At 37.5% G+C, this 19,973-nt stretch overlaps 1 protein-coding gene across 1 annotated transcript in view; it reads left to right on the forward strand.

Annotated features, from left to right (window-relative positions):
* STS (steroid sulfatase (microsomal), isozyme S) overlaps positions 1-19,973 on the forward strand; it is a 119,769-nt gene that overhangs the window by 63,041 nt on the left and 36,755 nt on the right. Inside the window, exon 7 of the mRNA XM_009333383.1 lies at positions 14,018-14,155. Coding sequence (XP_009331658.1) covers positions 14,018-14,155 — 138 coding nt within the window. The remainder of the gene's footprint in view (positions 1-14,017; positions 14,156-19,973) is intronic.

Consider the following 19,973-nt stretch of genomic DNA (forward strand, 5'->3'; position numbering starts at 1 on the left):
CGGAGGGATGTGGTGCCAGCCAGAGGGACCTGGATGAAGTGGGCCTGTGTGAACCTCATGAGGTTTAACAAGGCCAAGGGCAAGGTCCTGCACTTGGGTCAGGGCAAGCCCTGGTATCCATACAGGCTGGGGGATGAATGCATTGAGAGCAGCCCTGCCGAGAAGGACTTGGGGGTATTGGTGGACAAAAAGCTGGACATGAGCCAGCAATGTGCGCTTGCAGCCCAGAAAGCCAGACATATCCTGGGCTGCATAAAAAAGAAGGGTGTCCAGCAGGTCGAGGGAGGTGATTCTGCCCCTCTACTCTGCTCTGGTGAGACCCCACCTGGAATACTGCGTCCAGCTCTGGAGGCGTCAGTACAAGAAGGACATGGACCTGTTGGAGCAGGTCCAGAGGAGGGCCATAAAAACGATCAGAGGGATGGATCACCTCTCCTGTGAAGAAAGGCTGAGGGAGTTGGGATTGTTTAGCCTGGAGAAGAGAAGGCTCCGTGGAGACCTTACTGCAGCCTTTCAATACTTGAAGGGGGCTTAGAAGAAAGATGGGGACAAACTTTTTAGCAGGGACTGTTGCGATAGGACAAGGGGTAATGGTGTTAAACAGCAAGAGGGTAGGTTTAGATTGGACATAAGGAAGAAATTTTTTACAATAGGGTGGTGAGGCACTGGACTAGGTTGCCCAGAGAAGTTATGGATGCCCCATCATTGGCAGTGTTCAAGGCCAGGTTGGACAGGGCTTTGAGTAACCTGACATAGTGACAGATGTCCCTCCCCAAGGTAGGGGGGTTGGACTAGATGACCTTTGAAGGTCCCTTCCAACCCAAACAGTTCTGTGATTCTATGATTCTATGATCTTTGTAAAATCATCACATCATACTGAAACTTTCAGAAACATTTAATAATGTGTAATGTCAAAAAGTATAAAGGAGCCATTGTCATTACATTTTTTTCAGATGATCATGTTTTAAAATTCTGGGACTCCTTACCTCTGAAATTTGTAAATCTAAAGTTACAATTTCTTTTGTCAGCTAAGGAAGTCTGTGATTCAATTTCTTGCTGACAACTTGGATCGATAAGAAACCTTTAATGAATGCATTCAAAAGTTTGCTATGGGTGTTAAACAGTAAATAGCATTTTCTTTAAAACAGAAACAAGAGATAAAAAAATAAAATATAATACCTTGACAATATCAGAAGCTTTGATAACCGATGTTTGAAAACAGGGTTGTTCTGTTTATTAAACATTTCATACGTAATTGAGCTACCTCAGTGGCAGCCAGGAAATGGATTTTAACAAAATGTCTGTGGTAGGTCTGTTACCATCTCTGAAGATGAGACTTCTTTCCCTTTTGGTAGATTCTTTTCGTGCCCTATATTTCAAAAGAGATCTTGGCCCATCCAGTAGTATACGTATAGCATATGGTTATGATGCAGTGGTCCAAAAACAGAGCCTTAGCACCAGGTTCCTCTCTCCCATATTGGTATGAACGGTCCCATCGAACTAAGTAGTCAGGATAACTTTAATGTATTTCCATATCTGCAATAGTAGTTTTATCTTCCTTTAAATAAATTTTTGCTTTCCTGATGTGAGAGAGGTGCACTTTCATCTGAGTCGAATCTGGTCTTCTTTTCTTGTCAGCTCCTCATATGCCACAAGCAGATAATTCTATTTTTTTTTTCTTTGCTGTTTTTCTTCGCTAGTTCTTCGCAATGGATTGTCACAGGAGATCACACTGTATTTTTTCCTCCACTTGGCTGCTTTTCATTACTTGGCATCTCCTACAATGGTCAGTCCCTATTGATAATAGCTTATTGGAACATCATTATTTAAGCAGTTCTGGAAAGACTAGGTTTTAAGAAGGAAGAACAAAAGTGTCATACAATTGAGATAAAAAGGGTGATATCAATTTGACATACTTTAATATTACACCTCATTTTGGAAGGCGTCTCTTTTTAGATGAGCTAACAGAACTTTTTTTATTTAATTTAAACTTTCCTTTTATACATAAACATTTCTCAGTTCCATGCAACTCATGTATTAGTTATTCTTCCCTAACAGTTGAAGAAGGTATCTTCCTAAATCCAAAGAGAATGAGATTAAATTAAGAAAATCAGGATCTTTATGTAGCAATATAGAAGTGTTTCTAGTTGGCAGATACCCAGGTCCCTCAAACTACTTTTGTTTTTTAAAAAAAGATTTTTTTAGGGACTTGGCTGGAAAAGAAGAAAGCAGTCACTCGACTAAGCAAGGTGATAAATACCCTGATAAATATCTGTTCTTTTTAACCATGCTGGGATAGGTCTTCTGTTTGCATAGGATGATGTAACTGCACTGAAGTCAGCGGAACTGGGCTGACTTGAAGTCAACAGCTATGGATGCTGTATGAAAAGGTTGCTATTCTTTGAAAAGAATGGCATCACAACCTTCCAAACAATTTGTATTTTCTGTTGATTTATTTTTAATAAAAAGGAAAAAAAAAAGTGAAAACCATGTAATAGAAGTGTATACTTAGTTTCAAAGTTTAGCCATAATGTCAGAAAGACAGTAAACAAATGGTCCACCTTTCTCATATGTGCAAGACAGTGCTAAATATGTGGCTAACAATAGCTGGCACAGCAGAGGAGGAAAGCAGAGGTGGCTGCCAGAAGCTTGGAGGCAGGGAGCAACACCATACAAGTGTCAAATGCCCATTAGCGGGAAAGTAGAGGGAAAACCAAAGCCAAAGGTAAGGATGATGTCTGTGCAGCTGAAAGTGGGCTGAAATGTCCCATCTGTCTCATAAAGTCCTGACTGGGGCCAGAGTTTCCAACAACATAAAAAGATGTGATTCAGGGCAGAGCAAAATACACTGTAAGTTCCTTTGTATCCACCACAGCACATCCTACAGGACAAAGTTTGAACATCTTAGCATGGTGTTATGGGCAAAGTTCTCTATGATGGCTTTTTTACCAGTATTATTTTAATAGGGCACAAAATTGGCTGTTGTCCTTAAAAAAAAAACTAAAACATTTCTACAGTACATATCCTAAATATTCTTGCCAATTTAGAGCTAAGGTAGTCAAGCCCCACATCCCAAATTTCTCAGTCCATTCACATTTCAACTTTTGTGTGATTCTGCTGTAGTTCATCAACTAGTTGTTGTGATAACCCAAAGTGCTGCTCATGAAAAGTAGATGGCCGAGTTCAAAAGAGCTTTGAGGACTTTCTTGGCAGAAAAGTACTAGAGAATAAGATCACATTTCTCCCTCAGAATGTAAACTGATTTTCTGATGTGGCATTTAATTACTTCCCTTGTTCTATATTAACTTTAGGAATACACAGTACGAGAATAGAAAGTAATTGTTTTAAATAAGAGGCACGGGTATAATAAATACACTATCAGGAAACGTATGCAAATGCTCTATCCTACTGTTGTCGTATTTAATTGTTGAATCTTGATAATGATACAGTCAGTTGCTGAGTGTAACTAGCTGTGCTTTTCCAGCGCCTTCGAGAGCAGAAATCTCTTTGCTGTTGTGTACTTACTTCTCTCTATATGTGACACTGAAACACCAGTCTGTTACAGAACTATTCATGTGAAATGTGGAGATTTCAAACCTTTCCTGTTCAAGGATGTCTACCTATATACAACTTCCATATATTTGTTGTTATAGGTTCGGAAAGAACTAGTCCTTTAAAAAAATATGTTAATAGGGAGGGGCTAACCCTGTACCTGTCTCTCTATCCGTAGGAATAGTGCTATTCCCATAAGTGAGAAACGTGCTAGTTGGGGCCTTCCAGTGGTTATTTGCCATCTGTGCTTTGGGGAGTTTACCTTGGCAATAACTCTTCCCCAAATACTATCTATTTACAGTTAGATTTATTTGTTCCTTGTACCTATGTTAATATTTAAGCTGATCTGTGGTGTTGCTATGTGAATGATCCATCCCCATCTCAAATTTAGCCTTCAGATTTATCCTAAAAACCGTATCTCACTGTGATCCTTGTATGCAAAGCAGAGCCATTCCAGAAATCTGTCTTGCCTGCACACAGGAAGTCTCATAGGTCCATTTTTGTAACTTCCCGTTACACGACACATAGCATTCATATTGTTGAACCTTTGTAAAGTCAGATTAGTAACTATATTAGTAATTTAACACATCACATATTTGCTTTATTCATGAGTAAGAATTAGGTAGAGAAAAGGCAAAGAAATGGGCCTGATGATCTCAGGGCCCTCCATGATCTCATGCCTCCACCGTGTCTTGGGGGCATCAAATACATCTTGGCCTAAGCAGAGACCTCAAGTATTTCCAAACCAATTTAAGATGAGAGTGACATATTTCTCTTTCCAGGCCTTGAACCAGAAAAAGGCAGATTTTATTTTTTTTTTCTTGTAGACATCTGCTGTGCTACTGAATACTACTCTGAAAGTTCAACAAAAGCTCTTTTCGAATAGGCTGGGAATATTTTTTCAAGAGCACTTAGATGAATTAAGGAATCAAAGTCCCATTTCATAAGCTAGTGAGCAATCTTCTGAGCTAGTCGTCTATGACCAATGAGGATGACCTGAAAAACTATTTGCCTTCCCTTCTGAAAGGATCCTCTGGAGTTTAAATCAGCATAGATACTGTCATATTGAACACACGCACATACCAGGGGGGAAAAAAAAAAAAAAAAGAAGGAGAGTAAGTCGAAAAAAAAGCTGAATCATAAAGAAAGATTTGTGGCCTTCAATTTATTTGTTGTTTTTTCCTAAGTTCAGAATGTCATCTAGAGAAGACAGACCAGAGTTTAGATTCATTAGCGGAAAATCCCCTTGAGGACAATTTTCACAGTCAGGCTTGCTTTCTTATTGGTATTAACAGTGTCTGTACAGAGCTTCATTCACAGCTAGCATGGTTTGGAGATGGTGATTCCACAGTAGGCTTCAAGTGTCTAGCAGTACTTAGGCACAAAAGGCACTGAGTTGCCCAAAAGCAATTAGAGAGGTAGGTGAATTAGCAAGTGTGCATGGTGATGGTCATGTCAAGGGGGAAAAAAAGGCATCTTCTGTTTTGGCGGTGAGTTAATGCACAGCTACTTTCATATAAGATTAGATTTGCACAATTAAAATCAGAAAGCTAGGAAATGTAAAGAATTAAGATTTCATGAGGAATATTAATTCAATCTTGATAAAACTCCTCTTAACTTTATGGCATATGATTTATAGCAAATGTTTAAAACCTGCTCCCAAATTCAGAAAAGATTAAAAAGTTTGGCTGTTGAAAGACAAGAAATGTTTAGGCTCTAATATCAACCAATTTTATCACAGTTCCAATTTTATTTAATAAAAGTTACAAAAATGAAACAAATACACTGACAAATACTTTGAAATTTTCAGAAAAGTGCAGAGGATTGAAATGTGGGGTTAAATTACTTGCCCTGTTTTAAATTCTTCATAATTCTTCATACTTTAATCTGGCAAAATTTTGGCATTATACATTTGGATCTAAGAGCATATACATATTCAGTTTAAAACTGACTCTGATGTTAATAAATGTTTAAACCTTTGAAGATATAGAGAAGAGTTTCTTTTATCACCCCACAATTACTGAATCAATCACCATTGGCATATATTGGTATGATAAAATAGCTGAAGCCTTAACTTCACCTGCCCGTCTAATTAAAAAATGAATAACATCCTTTGGTTGACATTACAGTTTGCCTAGGTCCTACCTAAATAAATCCCTTCCAACATTTGAAAGAAAAAATGGGAGACCTGAAGTGGGGAATGACAGTGTCTTTTGCATTATGCATCTTAGTTGTATGTGTGAAATGGCATCTTATTCTCAGATGTGTGCAGAAAAAAGATGCAAATTTACTAAAAAAGTTATCATAGCTGTCATGCAAAATGCAAATGCGATGGACCTTCCTAAAATTGCATGACCGTCTCTCATATTTTAGCATTTTAAGCAGGCTAAAAATTAAGATTTACATTAGTAATACATAGCTTTATGTTCAACAGATGTAAGGTCTAAAAGTGAATTTCAAGCAATGCATTTATTAGCTAATTTACATACTAATAAGGAGATAGCCACCAAATAGTTATACTTTTGACCTGTAATGATCCATCATTAGTGTTGTAGTACCGATGTAAATATGAAAACTTTTCCATCCTGCGTTGTCTATATTGCGGCTATACTTACAGGTCTTCACAACTTTCATGACAGTATCTTATCTCTGAGATTTATCATGCACGTGTATTTGTATACACGTAAAGTATCATTCCAACTTTCACATTTACAAAATAGTTTGAACCCTATATAAATAAGAAAAAGAAGAGATGTGTTACTCCTCTCTAGGAAAAACTTATCTTATGCATAATTATAAGTAAAAATTTGGTTGATTTATTCATAGCTGCTAAGCAGTGCATGCCTAATCTGCTGTGCACTATGCTGAAACTTTATCCTCAGGGTCTGAAAGACACATACTTATAAGACTATATAAACAGTCACAAACCAGTTACAAGTTTACAATTACATGACAATCCAAATCCAAACAGAAAGCAAATTCATACTGATAGCTTAGCTGACCCCACACCAAAGCTGCCCTGTTTTTTTTTTTAAAAAAGACTGCCCTTCTCTTAGCCCTTACACTGATTTTACATGTCTCACCCTGAGTCTAGGGGAATCCAACAGAAACGCGTTTGATGTTCTACAGACTATCTGGGCCTAATAACTACTGATTTGAATGGTAATTGTAGGTAGTTAAATCTGGGGCAATTACCTCACCTTACCTCATTGTGAAAAGAAATCAGAATTTTTGCGGCCAAATTCATTCACCTTAAGATATGAAGGTGAATGACCTGCATATGAAAATGCTTCTTTTGCTTCATTGACTTTAAAAAATGTTTATGGTAACTATATCAGATGTAGATGTGCACACTGTATGTAAATCCCACCCTCTATGTATCTAGAATATGCACAGGTGGAGCTTGACTGTGCTAGCACCAGAGTTTCAGTGTAGGATTCATCAGTGCGACCATGTTTTGAACTGCCAGCAGTGGCAGGTCTGAACCGTCTTCCAAGCTGGAGAGAGGCTATCGGCACACCAGCAGAGACGGGAAATCCACTTCAGGCCAGCTCCACTGTGGTCCCTGTGGCGGTGCGCTCCCCCTGCCCTGCGTAAGCAATGACCACCGGTGGGGGTCGTCGTGGCTGCATCCAGGTTATGCTGGACTTGGGGGAGGGATGGCAACACAGTAGCCAAGGGCTGCCTGGAGCAGTGAGTCAAATGACTTGCTGATATGCAAATATGACTGTAAGTCAATCATCTTATTCTATAAATAGTGGACAGCCCAGGGCCTGTTGAGCGCTCCTGCATGGCAGCGGGCTGCACGGCTGGATCTCCCCTTGAGTAGGGACACCTCTCAAGGTTACTCCTCGAGGTTGAGAGATTCCTTGCCCCAACAGATACTCGGTAAGTGACTAATAGCATGCTAAACTTTGAAATCTTAGCTAGGAGATATAAAGGATTAATTGCGCATATATAATCCTTTAGACATAAACTGTTGACCAAGTCTGGGACTGGTCTAGGATTGGATCCAGCCACACCTAAACTCCTCTCTGAGAAGTTTAGAAAGCAAGGGGGTCCTTTCTGAACCTCATGGCTCAATGGGAGGGTCTCCCTGACAGTTTTGTCTGACCCTGTCCTCTGTGCAGTAAATAATCAAGTGTGCTTTGCCATCGAATCTTGTTCACTGTCACATTTACCATTGAACTTTGTTAATTCACACTTTAACTCACTGTTTTCTATCAATAAAGTATTGTTGTTTCTCTCTTACGAGTGAAGTGCAGTCTCGCTCCATCCGCGACAGTCCCGTAGGCTGAATGCCCGTCAGTAGTGCGAGTGCCTTAGGTGCGTTCCCGGAGTCCATCCTCAAGTTTAGTTTAATCTGAAAGGAATCCAGGTCACGAAATCCAAGAGGACTTTGCTTTGCAGACAGAAATATATTAAGTGGCCATGACTGGATTTACTGTGAATGTGCACTCCTGATCCAAATTAAAACACTAATATAGATGTGCTTTTTCAGAACAAGAAGCTACTTGTTTGGCAGAATGTCCTGTTGACATTGAAGATCCCACTAAGCTATCATAGTAGGAACTTAGTACATTTGAGACTCCAGCTTTGTGCTTTCGTGAAAACTTCATTTTATGGGCTGTTTCCACAGTGTAACTTTAAAACCAATGGTAGCACAGTAGGACTGATTCAAGACTTTCCACTGAATCTACACTCCACTTTCTTCCTGCAGGAGTTATTACATATTTTGTAATTAGTTATGCATTTATTTTATGTTCTAGTGAAACAGTTATATTAACTACTATTCACTCTCACTTTTGAGGCTCCTATGCTAATGCTTCCTCTGTGTAGAATCACTCCTCTTAGGTGGATGTGTTCTGTTGACTGGCTAGATAATGTGCCATAACATCAATCTATTGCTTCGTCCCAGAATTTCCACTTTCCAGTGTTTGTGTTCTAGCTCTGAATGTTAAACAAGTTGCATGCAGAGTTTATGTACTGTTCACCATATGTGCAGCCACTTCTTGTGTTGCTGTCAATGGTTTTATTATTCTCCATCTTTACCTCAAGTGTTGTGCTCAATGACTAGGTCTGAAAGTGATAATTACTTCCCCACCACAGAGACAAACTGATTTACATATTTATCAAGGGGAAACTGGATGGCTCTGAGCATACCACAGAAACATTTGCACATTTATAACCTGAAATATACAAAAGCTAAAATTAAGATAGGGATGTCTTGGTCTTAGTTACTAAGCCTGTTTTTAAGGTTTTAATCAGTGGATTTTGTAATCAGATCTGTGCATTAAAAAGTGAAGGATATTTTTTCATCACACAAAATCAACAGAGATTAAAATGATTGTTAGCTTGTGAATGATGGTGTGCAAAAGTCGCAACATTAAGTTTTCATAAGGTGAAAATCTTAGCCTTTGAGCCTTGAAGAGATGATGGACTGTGGAATTACCTTAATTTAACTCCTGTAGCAGGAAGAGGGTCCCAAGAGGTTTACTATGTAATGGCTATAAAGTTGAATGGCATCAATATCTTTTCTGGGGGAAGTATGGGCTTCCACATACTTATGCATGTAGGGTTAATTTGTAGGAGTTTATGTGTGTATTCAAAGCACTCCTGGCTTGCCGCTCACAAGAGGTGAACCTCTTCAGTTGACTACAAGTTAGTTGTGATTCTGGTTAATGATGCTATTAAAAAAACACACATTAGTATCAGTAGGGAATTTTGAAACAGCAAATAAAAAAACAAACAAACAACAAACCAAAAAAACAAACCAAAAAACCAAACTGCCTCTTCTAGGCAGCAATGTGATGGCTGATCTTCCCAGATCACTCTTTGTCCAATAATTGTCTCAAGCTTACTGTAACCTTCTGGATACAACAGAGGTATGTGAAAGTCTGCTGGAGTGGGAAAAGATTGTTATATTTACAGGAATTCCCTTTATTGTCAACTGTCTTGTCCTGAGATAGATCCTTAACCCTCCTTCTGAATCCTGTTGTTTCCTCAAATCTGGCAAACTGCTTTAAAGCTTTCCTCACTAATAGAGAGACAGTTTTGTCCTAATGCCTAGATTACACAGAGGTATTCCGTATTCTAGAGCTTTTTATTCATAATTTCAGCAAGACTCTAAATTATTTCAAATTAATACAAATAATATTTCTGTCCTATTGACTTCAGATGACAGTAAGCTAATTTATGAATCAAATGCATTTGTTCATATGCTTGCTTGACTAAACCTTTGAACAATTTTCCAAATCACTAACACATTTTTAAACACGTTATTGTTTTTCAATGTTTGTACCTTGTTTTCAAATGAATAGTCATTTTCTGTAAACCCTATATCTTAATGTAGATGAGTACAGTAGGAGTTTTACATGGTTCAAAACTCCAGAAATTATGTGCAGCATTAGAGAGGCTGGTTCAGCTATCATTCATGCTATGTTAGACAAGTTGAATAGTGGCATGGCGCACTCAGTTTCCTTCTAAAGAACAGAGTCAATTGCTCTTACCACTTTCACACGGCTATCACTCCATTGAAACTGGCATTTTCACTTTAAGAATGAAACAACTCTATAATTTAACATAGGTTGAAGCAAGAGTGGAGAACAGAATGTAGAGAACAGTCCTCTATACTTTGGAGGAAACTTTACTTAAATTTTGGAACATTGACATACTAATTAAAACAAGTAACATCTTAATGCTGCCCTTAATCTCTTTTGTATCTTAAAAAATAGAAATGAAGGAAAACTGTTGAATGATCTAATGCCTTTGTCTGCTACAATGTTAGCCACCTACGTTGGGGTATACATTCCTAGAATGGCAATAGTAGGAGAAAATTGATTTGAAATTCTAGTTGCTAAGTAGCTTCAGAAATTATGCAGCTCCTTCAGTCTTAGATTGATTTTGTTGTTCAGAAATGTTGTCTTTCCAAATCTGTTCTGTTCAAATCAGAAAAAATGTATACGGTAGCATCCACAGAGATCAGTACAGCTGTTAATTTTTTAGAACATGGCTTTCAAGTGAGTCTTTTCAGTCAAGAATCCTTCAAATTTTATTGATCATTTCCTACACTGGAGATAGCAAGCTATTGTTGCTTGAACAGAGCTACAGTTTTCCCAGTGTTTTGGCTTATTTATCCTACAGTTTCATATTCTGTATAAAAGCTTTACATCCAAAAAGTCTTTTAAAATTTGTATTGCTTTCTGCAACCAGCAATGGGACTCAAATGGGATACTAAGCCAGCTGAAGCCCCATTCTTGTAATTCAGGAGCACATGACATATGATACCCTTCCAATCATATTTTATGGGTGAAGCAATACAGTTTTACCATCTTCTCTTACTCAGACATCATTTATCTGTTCACAACACTCATTAAAGTGTGTTGCTCAGGTAGTTGCATGTCTAACACTTTGGGTAGGATTCATCTTACTGTCCTTGATGTCTAATATGAAGGTATTTAGTTTTAAGCTAGTTGCCTGTCTTCTCTTTTTTAGTCAACAGGTAAAAAAGGCCTTTTTGCAGTTGTGATTCACCTCTTCCAAAATTAGGCAACTAAAATAGGTTAGATGAAACTCCTCCTTGTTCATTAACTGGCATTGCCTGGGAATGTTTATACATCAATTTTAACTTAATTTAAATTCTCTGTGAAATCTACAGAAATAATAAGAGTGAAGGAGTTAGAGTAAAAAAGAAATTAAATTGTTATAAGAAAACAGTAATGGATGTATTTTGCCTACTTTGTAGTATTTGCTTCCAAAATTGATATAATATTGCATGTGAAAGATATCTGTTCATAGAGATCCACAATACATTCTTTGCATTTTTCTTCTGTATTGTTTACCATTTAGAAACACTAATAAGTGAATGTATTGCTTGTGTTAACAGTAGCCACGTCATTCAAATGCACTTTATTGGGGCTTATCTCCTGGTAGCACACACTTTTTTGTTTATTTATAATTTTCATTCTAGAAGGTGTCAGTGTTCAAGATGAAAATAGAAATCGAAGTTTTGCTTCATTTCTGCGAGTGCATTGTGATTGCCATTCTCTGACAACAGTGTTATTTGAATCACCACTATTAGTCCATCTCTACTGGAAAATGTTTTAAAATAAATTGTCATTTTAGCATTTGTTAATTAACCCTAATGTAGTCAATCCTCTTTGTGTTTCATAATCCAAATGAAGGAAATGGAAGTTTTACCATTGAGTTCAACAAGCTTTGGATGAGACTTTCTATGCATTTTATTGGGGTGTTTTTTTCTGAAATGGGGAACATTTGAGTGTCAGATTTTTTTTTTTTTTTTTCAGGCCAAGTCAAGCTATTCAACCTTGTTTTGGGAAAAAAAAAATCATCATAATGATGACTGCTTTATTTAATTAATTGTGATAGCGAGACATTTTTCATTGCTTCTCATTTTTTCCCAGATTAATTAGGAAATCAAAATGGCCATTACTGAATGACAGCAGATATCTCTGATCACCGGAGATCATTTAATGTGATGTACTGAGTGGGATTCTTGTTTTATTTTCATTTGTTTTATATACAGGATGAATTTGAAAATCCAATTTAATCAAGCAAAACTGTGTAGGTAAAAAAAAAATCATTTGTGCATGTCATTGCACATATATTTCTTTGTGAAATCCTATTTATTATTATTATCATAGAATCATAAAGTCATAGATTGACACAGGTTGGAAGGGAACTCTGGAGGTCATGTGGCTGAATACCCACACATAATGTCCTAATTTATCTATATACTCCACTTTTTTATCATCATTGCCACCTTTCCAAGGCATATTATAATTACTTAGCAAGTACATTCCCCAGACAATCTCAGAAGCCAATGGGAAATTGCCTCTTTTTTTCCTGGCACTAAGTCCACCTGCTGCAGCAAGAGAATGGCTTGTCAGATGGATCTGCATGATTTTCCCTCAACCCACCAACTTTAAAATGTCAACCTTTGTAACAGATTTTCCTCAGCTCTGTTGGGAAATTTCAACTCCCACGAGGTTTCAAAATTTACATAAATAAATTCTCCTACTCTCACATTTATTCTTTGCTCCTAGTTTACAAATAAGACCAACAGGTATCACTTATTTAACTGCCAATGCTCCTTTATTCATGACTCAGTCATTTGAGCTGATGAGAAGTGAAAACAGTCAACCTTTTTAACAAGGGAATTTTAGAATGCTATAACATTAAAAGGCAAGTAGAAATAGTAGCAATAAGGTAAGGTAACTACTTATCCAGAAAAAAGAGCATAGTAACAGAAATGATGATCTGAAAATCATTAAAGAAGGCTCTGTATTTCAAAGTTCTTATCTCATCCTCTTTGACACAATAATTGGGCATCAGCTGATGAATTAATTCTTAGTGGACAGGTGAGCAAATCAAAATTAACATTCAAATTGGACCATTCTTGCATGTTTAAGTAAAAAGAATAAAGATAAGAAGGTTGTGAAGACAGAATTGTCTTTATATGCTCTGGGATCCCTAAAAGACAAGGTTAAAGTTCATTTGCAGGCTGATGTGAAGAAGTATATTCTTATACTTTGGTCGGTTTCCAGGACCAATAATTTTAGATTCCTGATCAGTATAAAATTCACTGGAGCAAGTTACAAAGAGCGACTTCACTCTCATTCATACAGAAACCCTCTTTAAAGAACTCAGTCTAAATAAGTTTAAATGTAATTTACGTGCACTGCAAGGCTCTCCACAGTGCCAAGGTAGTGTGAGGAACCCTTTGTGAAAAAGAAATGTGAGCCCACAGTGCCTTGGAGTTTCAGAGCATATCCGTGTGGATTCTTCTTTTAAATATGTGCACATGTGTGTGTTTATTACCTTGCGCATTTTGAGTTTAGTCAATGTCTGTTCTTATATAATGAGAAATTAGGGACTAATTAGTAGGTTTGATAATGAAACTGTGTGGTCTCCAGAGGCACTCCATACATTAACTTCCTTTTTTTTCTTAGAATGTCTTATTCTAACATCACACTGAGATTTTTGCCATGCTGCCTCTATAGGTTGCTAGGCAGCAAAGCTTTACCCCAAACTCTTAGCTCTATTCTGCATGCTGAGACTTTCAGATATCCTCAGCGGTTGGAATCTTCTTGCTGAGGGGTTTCCTTGATTGAGAGCAACTGCTTCCAAAGGTCACTGGCTCTCTGTGGATTAGCCCTTTTCTCTGATGTGCACAAATCTTCTCATTTTATATTTCAAGAAACCCTGCAGCAATCGAACCATGGTCCTGATTGCAACAAGCCTTGTGCAATTGTCCCCTACTGTATGCTGCACAGTGCCAATTGCTATGTATAATAATGTTTAGATGGAAAGCAATCTTGAAAAGGCAAAAGGACAAAAATATTTGTATGTGCCAAGGTTAATGAAAAAAAAGCCACTTGAAGACATTAAAGCTGTTCTTTTTTTCTGTGTTTTTCTTTTTTTTTTTTTTTTTTTTTTTTTTTAGGGCAGATTCTGGATGTGCTGGAGAAATATAATCTGAGTAATAAAACTCTTGTATACTTTACGTCTGACCAAGGGGCTCATATTGAAGAGATCTCCAGTTCTGGAGAAGTCCACGGAGGATACAATGGCATATATAAAGGTGAACATTCTCTGATGATTCTTGAAAACTGTGGCAGAAACTATCATCTCCTTGTTTTTGCTCCAAAACCATAATGTACTCTGTGGCCAAGAAGGTCAAAACCTGATTCCTTAATAGTAAACTTCTCATAACTGTCATTCTAAATTCAAACATAGGCAGTAAATATAAGGGGTTTACTTGTCAAATACAGAGTACATACTCAGCCAGGACTCTGTGGAGTTGTAAGACTAGCAAATGTACTCTTGAACTGGGCAGAGATACAGTTTTGGAAGGATGTCAGTTCATAGTACTTTACTATAATGGCTGGATAGCACAATAGAAAGGTAAAAAAGGTAGCTTGTGAGCCATTAGCAATCATAAATAGGAGCTAAATACCATGGAGTGAGTGGGAACACACGAAGATAGGATATGGTGGTGGTGGGAGAGCCAGTAACAGAGTCCAGTGTATTCATTACAGAAAAAGTAGAAAAGGAAAGTTAGGTTAAAAAAAGAAAAATTAGTTGAATTGAGTTTGGGATGCACAAGTTCAACAACAGCCAGAAGAGGACAAGATTTCAAGCAGAAAATACTGAATTGGAGAAGAAAGTTTTGAAAATAATGCATAACACACTTACTGAATTGAAGACTGATGTGGAAATGGAGAGACTTTAGTTGAAAGGACAGAGTTTAGTTTTATTCTTTTAGTGCAGGTCTTGAGGAGATTAACACTCCAAAATCTGTTTATTCTGTGGAGGCTTAACGTGTTTAAAGTCTACTTTACTGTAATACATTTTATCCTGGTGATATCACACAACAATACTGAAAGATACTGCTTTTGTTGCAATATGTTGATCTTGTAGAAAGAAAAACTCCAACTTAGCAAACAGCCTTCTTCATTTTGTCCGTTCCCATATCCCTGGCAAAAAAAAAGGAATGTAATACACCATCGGATACCTTTGAGAACATGGTTCCAACATGGGGATGAACATAATTATTGTCAGCAATGTATTTTTGAGAAAGGCAGAACAAGAAGAGGAAATAGGATAATAGGATGAGAGAATGAAGGATGTGGAGATGGAGGAATTCTGCTTGATAGCATGGCTGTAACATTCAGTCATGGATTGGTCATAATCAAAGATTATGATTATTCAGTCACAGACTGCTCATAGACAACATTGTCAAATATGAAGGAAAGGATTCCCTCTGACAAACTACAGAAAACAGTGTTTTCCAGTGTGCAAGTGGTGGACACACAGCATCAGGTAAATGAATGTCAAAATGTTTTTAATAATCTTCAATCTTATTGAAATAGGGTAGGAATGCTTGGTTCTATTATTTTTAATGAAATGCAGTGAATATTCTTGTCCTTTTACGAGAGATGAAGTTATTTTCATTCTTTCACTAGGAAGTGGCTGTGTAATTTTTTTTCCCCTCATATTTCAGGGGACAAGATCAAAGAAATCCAGCAGTTTTTGGAAAGTCTTTTACCAAACTTGAAACTTGTAGTTGTAGAGAGGAAGAAGTAAATTGCCTTTAGGTATGATTTTTTTAAAAAAGTAGTATTGCAGAACTACAAAATCACATAGTAGTTGAGTCTGGAAGCACCTCCTAAGGTCTGTAGTCCTAGCCCCTGCAGAGCAGGGTCAGCTAGAGCAGGTTGCTTAGGGCTGTGTCCAGTCACGTTGTGAAAATCTCCGATGATGGAGACTCTGCAGCCTCTCTGGGCAACTTGCTCCAGTGTTTGATCACATTCACTGTAAAAAAAGCTTTTTCTTATGTTTAAATGGAGTTTTCTGTTTCAGTTTGTGCCCATTGTCTCTTGTCTTGTCACTGGGCACCACTGAAAAGAGCCTGGCTCTGTCCTTTTACTCAGGTAAATCCATCTATCCGTACAGATGGGTAAGATCCCACTGAACCTTCTCTTCTCCAGGTTGAACAGTCCCAGCTCTCTCAGCCTCTCCTCATATGTTGAATGCTCCAACTGCTTAAGCATTTTCATGGCCCTCCTTTGAACTCACTCCAGTATGTCCATGTCTCTCTTGTACTGGGGAGCTCTGCGCTTGGACCCAGCACTCCAGGTGTGTCTCACCAGTGCTGAGCAGAAAATAAGGATCACCTCCCTCGATGTGCTTGAAACGTTTTTCCTAATGCAGCCCAGGATGATGTTGGCCTTCCTTGCCACAAGGGCACATTGCTGGCTCACGTTCAGCTAGTTGCCCACCAGGACCACCAGCTCCTTCTCTGCAGAGCTGCTTTCCAGCCAGTCAACCCCCAGCCTTTGCTGGTGCTAGAGGTTATTCCTCTGCAGATGCAGGACTTGGTATTTCCCTTTGCTGAACTTCATAAGGTTCCTTTTGGAGCGTTTCTCCAGCCTGTCGAGGTCCCTCTGGATGGTAGCATAACCATCAGTGGATCAGCCACTCCTCCCAGTTTTGTATCATCTGCAAAACTGAAAAAAGGAACAAAGATAGACATATACAGTAAGCAGTAACAATACAGTGAGGTTTTCAAGCAAGAAGACTCCACAGTTTTTAGTCAGTAGGTATCTGTCTGAGAAATGACCCTTATATTTTAAGAGAGTTACGAAGGAAATGCTACACAAGCAAAACAAGCAATGCCAAAGTCATGAGGTTACAAACTATCAGATGGGTCCCCTTGGGCTAACACCAGAGTGAAATGTGTCTTGAACATTAGCACATAGGCATTACATAGTGATTTAAGTAATTAAGGAACCATATGGTTACATATCTGTAGCTGTCAGCATAGCCTGAGGTGTTTTAGAAGCTCTAAAAAATGTTTGCCTTCTAGAATGCCAGACATAAGATACAGGATAAATGACGAGGAGGAAAAAAAAGGCAAATACACTGGGGAATATGCCTTCCTGAGGAACTTCGATTGAATGGAGTCTTTTCTATCAAGCCTTGCAAAATTTTTTATTCATACTTACAGAATAGAGAACAATTTGAAATAGATCTTACCTGAACTAATAAAAAATCTGATTGATAGGGTTACTTGGGGAGTGATGGGGCTTCTTATTTTTAAGATGAGTTGTGTCGTTTGCAGTTACCACCTATGCTATGCTGGCAAATGTAATATAATATGGGATAGAAAATAATCACTATATAAGAAACAAAATAATTATTGTATGAGAAACCTTCTTAATAAAATAAAAAGAAATTAAAAGACCCATGCAATCAGTTAAATATACTTCTACCATTTTAAAATACAATGAATTCTGCTTTATCTTCCACTCTCTCCATTTCCATATCAGTCCTCAATTTAACAGGTATATTATGCATCATTTTCAAAAGGGCTGAAGTGGAAGTGGTCAATTATTTGCATAATTAGGAATTTTCATGCATAAGAATCTATTCATATTAACAGCCATGTACAACGAAAAGTGTTAGCGGTCCGTACATCTCTGGCAGATTTAATGAAAACCAGACCTGTGAAGCCCTAAGTCTCAGGCACTGATGTAGCAATATGCCTAAAAAAGCGAAAGGACGATCTTTATGCTGCTTGTGCTCATGTGTGCATGCACTAGCAATTTGCTTCATCTGATGAGTAGTTTACAAAACTGGGAGACATGCACGTCCTTTCTCTCTGTCTCTGCTAAACAATCTCCACTACTTACCTTTTTGTACATGAGTGCTGCGTGAATGCAAATATGAATCAAGCCACTTAACCCTCTTGTCAGAGCTGGAGCAGTATGCTCAGCAATAATTGGTTCTGCCCTAAAATCAAAAGCTCTCAACAAATCTCCACAACTCGAACTCACTAATTTGTCTTGATATCCAGCCAAATAAGCACCAATAATAAAATTTAAGAGGAGTTTGGAGAGTTAGACTAGCGCTGTAAGACTGAATGCAAAAAGGGGAAATTGCTATTTGAAAGTTTCATTACTCTGGATTCTGACTGTGGAACAGTCACCATAAATTTGGATAGCCCTTGAAATTAGAAACCAGAGCTAACATAGTGTTCAACTAGTTGCTGTCATACACAGTCTGGTTTATCTCTTCAGTATCCTTTTTAGAAGACATTATATAGTAATATTGAAGTGATAGATCAAAATCACGGTGTCCCTTTCCAATGGCCTTTTTCTGACACTTGTCAGGATCAGAAGCCTTGGAGGAAGATGCAGGAGCTGTGTAGTGAATAAAGAAGATCCCTAAGAAAATCTACTCCTAATCCTAGATAGTATGACCTCGGTTTAACATGTGAATCCTGACAATTTACATTCTACAAAGAGTTTTAGCATTAGTTATATAAATTTTCATCATATAAAGATGGAATTCCACTTTGAGTCTTTCTAAATTCTTAGCATAGCCTAAATTCTTTGGCAATGAGAATGCCACGGTGCTTTCATTGACTATTTTGAAATGGGACAGTTGCAAATTTCGTGGAACATCTTGAAGTTTAGTACTGTTTCCTCACTGATATAGGATGAAGGAGGGAAAACTTATTATACCTTCCCTGGCTTAACTTTGTTTTGTATGCTTTTATTGTATCTTGCCCTTTAATACCTCATTCAGAAAAGAATTGTCTCATCAGTCTCTCTCATCCTTCTTCACTGATGAGTTTTTCCTTGTCCTTAATTTCTTGTTATTTTCTTCTGTGAACAATTTCTAATTGTGCAATATATTCTTTTAAAATGACCCTACAAGTATTTCCTTTCGGGCTTTGTCATGAAGTATCACTGCCTGTTTATATACTTACTTTTTAATATTATCCATTTCATCCTATAGACTGCGTGTTGTCTTTGTATCTTACTGATTACAGATGTGCATTAAGCATTAGTCTTTGCATAGGTCCTTTTTCTTTAGTATGCAGTGAAGGTTACGGTATGAATAATTAAGACTGCAGACCCTAGTTCAGTTATTTTTATCTCTAATGTTCATTGTACTGCAAATATTTTTGCAGAATTTGAACTTGCATCTTCTTTCCTGTTCATCCAACTTGAAGGCCATTATCTTTTCCTCTGAATTTGATCAACCTGTGATACTTTGTGTCATACGTAGATTTTTCAATTCCACAGCTCACCTCCTTTCCAAAATTGAAGTAAATATATTAAAATAACAAGGGACTTAATACAGAGTAGCAACAAGGTAGCTTACTATTGACTTTTTTGCAAAGTGTTGTAGGCTGTTTGTTTTATCTCTTTGTTTCCTGCCTGTTAGTCGAATTTTGATTCATGACAACCTTTCATCTCCTAACCCATGATTAATGTTCCAGAAACTTTTCCTGAAGGTCCTTGTCAAAGATCTTTCAAAGGCTTAAATCTAGATACAGACTCTAAAATGAAAAAAGTGTCTATTTTAGTAAGAATTTCTTCCCAACAACTCAACACCTTCTTACCTGAACTTCTGAACGACTCCTGGGCGCATACATGATAATATATTTTTTCCTGGCTACTTAGTGTTTTGATCAGAAACTGATCAGAGAAATCATCAGTTTCTCTCAGAAACCTAGTAGTTCCTGTGGACCTATTGGACCAATGGGTCCTTTGAGTCATTTGGGCCTGTTAGTTCCTTTGGGAACTTCCAGATCATGATATATTTTTTTGAAAATTAGTTGTTTCTATGTATTTTCCTATTTAGCTCTTTATCGTTCGTACCAGATCACTTTGTATATTGACATGTAAGTCGTATCTCATGTATAATTTATAACCTCTAAGTTATTTATAACACACAAGTTATTATGACTTATAACATATAAATTATGGTCCTTTTAATCCTGCTAATATTAACATTTTCAGATTGAAATATGGAAGCTATTGTGTTTTACTGAAGTCTCTTCTTAAAACTTTCTATGTAAATTTTCTAGCAATTTCTGCCCCCCC

The sequence above is a fragment of the Pygoscelis adeliae genome, unplaced genomic scaffold (assembly GCF_000699105.1).
Source record: "Pygoscelis adeliae isolate BGI_AS28 unplaced genomic scaffold, ASM69910v1 Scaffold69, whole genome shotgun sequence".
Lineage (NCBI taxonomy): Eukaryota > Metazoa > Chordata > Aves > Sphenisciformes > Spheniscidae > Pygoscelis > Pygoscelis adeliae.